Consider the following 7,906-nt stretch of genomic DNA (forward strand, 5'->3'; position numbering starts at 1 on the left):
CACACACACACACACACACACACACACACACACACTGTGCTCCTCTTGGTGCTCAAAGGCTTCCTGCCATTGCTTTGATTCACTGCCCACAAACGTCAGGTCAATTCACCCGCCGCTTCTCTCCCCTCCTCTCCTCTCTCTCCTCCTGACCTCCATTCCTCTCCTCTCTACTTCCATTATTTTTTCCTGGTATCTCTTTTGCCTCTTCTTGCCTATTTCTCCTCTAGCTTTATTTCTTCTATTTATTCTTTCTCCTTCTAGTCCTTTACCTGTACTTTATCGCTCTTAACCATCTATCCTCCACCTTGCTCTTTTCGCCCCAACTTTTCTTTCTCTTTTCATCCTCCTCTCCACTCTCTTGATCTCCTTTTGGCTTCACTTTTTCTTCTTTGATGCTGCTCGTCTCAAACTGTCTTCCTTTCTTGTGCTTCTGTCAACTCTCAACCTCCATTGCAATGTTCTTAGTCTCTCCGCCACTTTTCCTCTTCTTACCTCCTTGCTTTTCGCACATACACAATACATAAGCTACAGTGCATACAGTACAGAGATTTCACCCATTTGTTTGTTTAGAGTTGGTAGCGCATGGTGTCCTGTGGTGCTTCATGATGTAACATTTAGCTTTAACACTCTAGCATCTCATCAGTCCATGATCTGTGTGTTCGAGGAGTTATTTCTATTGATAAATTGACTTTGTTATTTCAGATGGGTCTTGTTCGCGAGCGAGGGGACAAGGGAGCGGGAGATTGGTGCGAGAATCGGCACAGCAGGCCGGTAATACATTCAATTTATAGCACTGTTGTGAAGAAAAGAGAGCTGAGCCAGAAGGCAAAGCTCTTAATCTACCGGTCAATTTTCGCTCCTACCCTCACCTATGGTCATGAAGGCTGGGTCATGACCCAAAGAACGAGATCAAGGGTACAAGCGGCCGAAATGGATTTCCTCAGGAGGGGGGCTGGTGTCTCCCTTAGAGATAGGGTGAGATGCTCAGTCATCCGAGAGGAGCTCGGAGTCGAGCTGTTGCTCCTTTACGTCAAAAGGAGCCAGTTGAGGTGGTTCGGGCATCTGGTAAGGATGCTTCCTTGGCGCCTCCCCTAGGGAGGTGTTCCAGGCACATCCAGCTGGGAGGAGGCCTTGGGGGAGACCCAGGACTAGGTGGTGGGATTATATCTCCAACATGGCCGGGGAACATCTCAGGATTCCCCAGTCAAAGCTGGTTAATGTGGCTCGGGTAAAGGGAGTTTGGGGTCCCCTGCTGCCCCCGCAACCCAACCCCAGATAAGCGGACGAATAGGGATGGATGGATTTCAGATGCTATCACTAGGGCTGGGTACCGAATTCAATACTTTTTAGGTTATAACCGAATTGCCTCTGAAGTATCGAGTATCAAGAATTGCCTCTTCATTTAATACCCAATTTCAATAGCCAATAAGCATGCAGCATGCTTTCACCAAGATCTAATAATGTTTGTTATTGGCTGTCTAACATTCCACGTCACACACACACGCAGGAAAAACTCTGTTACGCACAGAGACGGGGCTCACGTAGTAGGAGCTGAAAGATTTGTGCTTCAATGTATAATGTTGTAATTTCTTTTTGCTTTATGAAATAAAAAAACGTAATGTGTGTTCCTGCCTCAACTTGACCAAGTGATTAATCGGCCAAAAACATTGGGAATCATCTGTTGCAGTCTGTGTTTGTTTGTTTTTTTGCATCTGCAGCTCCAATATCAATTTCATCCTCTACTGTTTCCATCCCTATTCTTCAGCGTTACCCTTTCGGAAGCGCACAAGTGTTCATTATCTGTCTTTTCTATTCATCTCTCTCTGACCTCCTGCTTCCGTTTTTCAGACAGCGAGACAATAACACAGCACTTTAAGTCTAAAGGACGCCACAGCAAGCCTGCCGTACAGTTTGTGGTATGATGTGTGCTGTACATAGCGTCATTACTGTCCCTCTTTACAGCTCTTATTATATTTTAAGTAATTCACAGGACTCATCTTTGACCGTCTTTCTTGCTTCTTCCAGTACTTTTGTAGATATGTGTGTAATATAATCTGTATAAGCAAGGTACGTTTTCTATGGAACTTGTTGAGCCTTTTTCCTTTTAAAAAATTATTCACACTTTGCAATTGTCAATTCAATATGCATAAGTGGCATTTCAATTCACAATTCAGACATAAAATTCAAATTAAGGCTCAATCAATTGCATTTCATATCGTTTTTTGGTCTCATTATCAAAATGTCAATTCTATGAGCGGCATATTTAATCAGCATAGAAATGGACATTAAGATGCTTAGTTGAAAAAACAATTTACGTAAAGGAAACATAATAGTTATATAGGTATAATAGTAATTTGTCCTTGTGGGACACTTTTGGGGAAACATTTTTCAACAATCTCATGATTTGAACCAGTTGGGAGTAGATTTACCAAACCAATGGAAAGCAGTTCATTTAACAAAATGTTACAATCAACAGTATCAGAAGCCTTGGACAGATCAATAAAAAGTGCAGAAAACTTCTGCTTTTTCATTAACACTCTATTGCATGTTGTTTACATATGGCAACAACATGCAATAGAGGGTTAAGTGAGTTAATCTCTATACAGTATAATACAAACATATACCCAGTTTATGTAAGACTATTTTAATCCTTAATCTTAACCTGCACACACATACAGTACAACTGCATTATAGATGCATTTTGGTCTTTGAGGATGTATTTTCCACTTTTATTCCCCAAGTGAAAAAGCAGAGGGTTGGAAATGTGCTGTAAACCAGCTATGACTCACATGCCCAAAATATCCCCATAGATTAGATGGTGAGCCAGACTCACAGCTGACACTCGCACAGAGAAAAACATACCATATCTAACTCTGTTCCTCTCACTCTCCCTCCTGTGTCATCCGCACACATACACACGCACACACACACATATACACACACACTTCCATTCTTGTATCTCACTCAACCATCTCTTTTTTTCTCTCTTTGTTGTCACCTCCTGAATTTCTAACAGTCTCTCTCAGCAGGACAAAATTGGCATTTTCCTCTCTTTTCACATGCACAAGCACGTGCACACGCACATGTGTCCCTACACATTAGTGTCTGTCACTTTGATCTGTGGACAAAGAACAAAACTGCTCAAGTGTATTAAGCCTACATGGGAATGTGTTAAGAAACAATCTGAGATGCACTGAGGTGTCAATCAATAAATGGAGAAGTATTATGCTTTTCCTTACTTTCTGTAATCCATGTGCGCAAAAGCCTCCGATTTCAGATCGTTCTGAAGCACCGATGTTATTGATTAACTGTTTAACCGTTTGCGGACAATAGGAATTTTGGATAATTAATATTATACTATAATATTACTAACTTAATACTATGTTTAACTATGTAAAAAATAATATTATCACAACAATAAAAAGAAAAAGTTTAAAAAAATATATACAATCTAATTCTTAAATGCAAGTTAACTTGCTAATGCTAACTTTGCACTAGCAAGTTGTATTTTTTATTCTTTTGTGGCTCTGCTAGACGGCGCTCACAGCAGAGAGCTACATCACACATTCCACTATATATCGGTAAGGACTGGCGGGTTAAATCGGCCGTCCTACACACAGTGTATGCCAGGCAGACACAACGGTGACTGTGATGAACCACAACAGGTGACAAGTAATCTTGGTTGCAAATCTTAATTTCTCCTCAATTCTGCTGAATCATGTCCACGGTTGTGTAGTTTTTGGTCTCCGTTACAGTCGTCCCTGGCTGCAACGAGCCATACAGACACAGGGAGAGTGGAACGCACTGATGCAGAGACCCAGATGTGCTGACCAATCACAGCAGACTGAGACAGTAAACCACTACAACATCTAGCATTTGCGTTAACTGTGTGTTTATGCAGAGCAAGATATTTTTTGAGAAATAGATGGCTATTAAATCTGTCAATAGAACTACCAGACCAGTGTGTGTGTGTGTGTGTGTGTGTGTGTGTGTGAGTGTATGTATATACACAATACCAGTCAAAAGTTTGAACATGCTTTCTTGTATCTTGCTGTATGTATCTTGCTGATGCATGCAGGTGCAAAGAAATATTAATATCTGCTTTACAAGCATGTAATTGAAGATAAAAGCTGACCTGTGATTAATTTGTAGCATCGCTCAGTCTCTCTTCACACGTCATTTACTTTAACAAATGCAGCTTAGTCAAGGAGAAAATGGAAAGTTAATGGAAAATTAATTTGGTTGTGTGTGTAAGCACGCGTACAATGTGCGTGGTGTTTGTGATGAATCAGAGTTGGTATTTAGTTAGCTGTTAGCAGTGAAGGCGGCACAAACAACTTCACTGTCTGTAAGTGGGGGGGCCTTTTATTATCAAATGAAGTCAAATGAACTGTAAGTATACAGGGAATATCTCAACATGTTTTAAGTTACCTAGTAATAGTAGTATTACTATGTTAATTCTTCAGAAACAACCATAATCTTTTACCAGGTAATGATTTTAACTTTTACTTTAGAAAGAGTGTCATCATAAACACAAATGGGTTATGTGATTTCATTTTACCCATGACAATCAGTTTGTTTTTCATACTTTATACATACCATACAAAATGTAAAATTGTTTTTTCAAATGTTTGAGTAATTGGTTTTATTAAAACTAAAACTCAATTGTATTTCATTATATATCAAAAAATACACAGTAGAGGAGAGCAGTTGTAAGATATGTCCTTGAACAGAGAAAAGGTGCTGCAACATTGGAAATCAATCACAGGATGACCTGTCCCTCATCCCTTTTCCTTGGGTCAAAGCACTGTGCTGTATTTATTTGACAAAATAGAAGACACATGGAAAAGGGAAAGAAATGGAGGTGCTGACCTAGACCACCAGCTGCGATTACCCTTCCGCCCAGGCATCCCGCCACAAAGTCAGCCCTCTTCTCCCTCATCCTGGATGTCCGGCTGGGTTTGATCCAGATGCCTGCCAGAGGCGAGAGCACACAAGACACTGTCAGTCATTTTGGAAAAGGTCAGTCAACCAGACAAACAGAAAAAAAATACAAGTTCCTCATTGCCAAAGAATTTAGAAGAAAAACCAAAAAACAGCTACATATGTTAACAGCCAAACACAGAAACTCTTTTTCAAATTCAGTTAGGATTTAGATTTTTCGGGATTGCTCTGGTACCACAGGAAATTCTGCCGGATGCATGTATTTTCCGTTTCTTTCCGCTTTCTTTTTGCTGGCATTTTTGGTGGATTCATGAGAACTACAGTTAACTCCTAAGATCTCTGCAGGGTAAATTGAGACAACTAGCTAGACTATGTGTCCAATCTGAGTTTTCTCTCGCACGACTATACCGCCCATGACAATTCTGATTGGTTTAAAGAAATGCCAATAAGCATGTTTTCCTTCCATCCTTGAATGCTATGTGGACTAGCCAGACCCTTTTTCAGCACGCTTCGGAGGGGGGTCTGGCAAAGCTGGACTACTGCTGGACAGAGGAAGAGAGAGCAGAAGTCGGAAGGGAGTCGGAGAAGAAGAGACGGCAAAGATGAAGTACATAATCGAGAGATCTGTATTTCATAGCACAATAAGGTCCACCTCAGGACCTCCCTCACTCTCCACCTTTCCCCTCCCTTATTCTCTGGCTTGAAACACACTACTGAATTCAATTTCCATATCTGGAACAGTGATATGTATTGCCACATCCACTTTCCCACTCCTCCACGTCTCCTCTGCAAATGAGCTGCAAATTCAGGGGAAATGCAACAAAATACAAAACAACACAAGCATTTAAAATGTGCTGCATATACATAATGCAAATGAATGCATAATGCTGTAAATGATAAGAGGCTGACTACCCATCACTGTGGATGGTGGTACTTTTCTTCCTGTGCTACAGTCTACTAGTTTTAAATTTTAATTTTTTATTTTTGAATGAGGGGAGGGACATATTTCCCCTCTTATCATTTGTGGAAATTATGCCCTACACCCATGACCATTGCAGGTTCTTAGCAATCTTTTCTTCAGTCTTCAGTTTCCCTAAAATCAGTGTTTGTCATTACCAGGGCTAGACATGTGACATGAATGCCGGCTCAACTTATCACAGCTATCCATCCAGTCTTGCATTGGCAGACCTTCCTCCACAGCGCTGCTGAGGAGGATCTGGCGAGTCCACACAGCATTGCGTGATGGGAGAAAACTGTGCTCTGGTTTATTGGCATTTCTTTAAACCAATCACAATCGTGTTGGCCGGACTCAATGATGGCGCCTCTGCAAAAAGGCTTGAAAGGAACTTGTTTTGGTGGAATATGTGCTTGGTGAAAAGTTGTCTTAGTTGTGCAACAGAAAACTGAGATTGTACAGATAGTCCAGCTAGCTGTAATGATTTACACTGCAGAGTTCTGGGTGGTGACGGACATCTGGCCGAAAATAAGGGACATCCAGCGGATCTTCTGGCGGCACCTGAACAATCCCCTTAATGAATCGTCGTTGATACAGAATATCCATCTAAACGTTGTTGAGACATTTTACTCAAAACAAAAATGTCAAATTCATGGTGGTATTCCATCCTACGTTGTTTGAATGCACTTATTGTAAGTTGTTTTGGACAAAAGCAGCAAATGGATGTAACACAAATGAAGTTGTGTGTATCTTTCTAGCTAGCATTACTAAAAACATATTGAGAGAGAAACATTGCTGTATTTGGGGTTAATGCCTCTCAGTACCTCATTTAGGAATGTGAGCAAAATATATGAAAACGTCTGCATTGCTCGCCCTGCTACCATAACTACCCTGACTGGGATAAGCTCCATGACAGTAGATAGAGGTATGGGTAAGTGGATAGATGAGTTGTCATTTGACATGATAAGCTTAGTTTCACATGAGTGTCAGAGGTGCAGGCCACTAAATGGTCACCAGAGATCAGTTATCTCACCTAACAGAAAGCGGTGTTTTTGTAAGTGTACTTTGACTGCAACCGAGCCTCCGGGTACCGGGTAAACAAAGAGACGGCCAAATTCCACTTTGCACCAAACACTGAGCACGGCAGAGGGCAAAAAAAAAGTTCACAAAGTACCATTACTTTACCAAGTAAAGTAATTTTTAAAGGGCATGTGTTGTGCTGTTCTCTGCACTTTGCTGATATTTTCCTGTTAACAAGACTTTCTCAACTGCTGTTAAAAAAAAAATGTTATGCATCACTTGCCAAGAGAATTAAAAATAAATTACTTTGGTGAACAAATTCTCGTTTCTGTTAGTCAGCAACAATGACAGAGAGGCATTAGAGGATTAAAAAATACAAGCTTTCATTTCAAAAATGTTGAAAACTAGATACAATTTGTCCAATTTGATTTCTTGGAGCAGAGAGGAGGTGAGTAAACAAAAGAGGTGAGGTAGAAGAGAAGGAGAGGGAGGTGAGTTGGAGAGGAGGGGAGAGGGGGAGAAGAGGAAACCAGAGAGGAGAGGAAACTGGAGAGGAGAGGAGAGAGAGAGAGAAAGAGAGAGAGAGGCATGTTTCCAATGTAACAAAAATGGGTTGCGAAGCTGCTGTAGTGCTGCTGGCTGTTGGGAAAGTAGCTAAATGGTAATCTCTGCGTCAGAGGAGGGGAAGGCAGAGCCACCAGCAGCTCACTATTAGATATGCTGGCTGCAACACATCAGCTATTCAGCCGTGGAAAATGGAAAGGCCAGATAACATGCAAATATAGCGCAGACATACGGGAGGAGAGGAGTGAGGAGTTGAGCTTTCAAACAAGCATGCAAGCTTGTAACTTTTTCTGTTTTGCTCTTCCCGGTGCCGTCTGTAGATAAATTGGCAGAAATAGCCATGACAGTGTTATCGTATCTGTTCTGTTCAGTCTCTCAGTCTCTGACTGACTGTGTGTGTGTTTGTGTGTGTGTGTGTGTGTG

The 7,906-nt window shown here is 41.2% G+C and overlaps 1 protein-coding gene across 1 annotated transcript in view; it reads right to left on the bottom strand.

Annotated features, from left to right (window-relative positions):
- klhdc8b (kelch domain containing 8B) overlaps positions 1 to 7,906 on the bottom strand; it is a 147,913-nt gene that overhangs the window by 7,057 nt on the left and 132,950 nt on the right. The window contains exon 5 of the mRNA XM_032519795.1: positions 4,873 to 4,974. Coding sequence (XP_032375686.1) covers positions 4,873 to 4,974 — 102 coding nt within the window. The remainder of the gene's footprint in view (positions 1 to 4,872; positions 4,975 to 7,906) is intronic.

Source organism: Etheostoma spectabile, chromosome 7 (assembly GCF_008692095.1).
Source record: "Etheostoma spectabile isolate EspeVRDwgs_2016 chromosome 7, UIUC_Espe_1.0, whole genome shotgun sequence".
NCBI classification, from domain to species: Eukaryota; Metazoa; Chordata; class Actinopteri; order Perciformes; family Percidae; genus Etheostoma; species Etheostoma spectabile.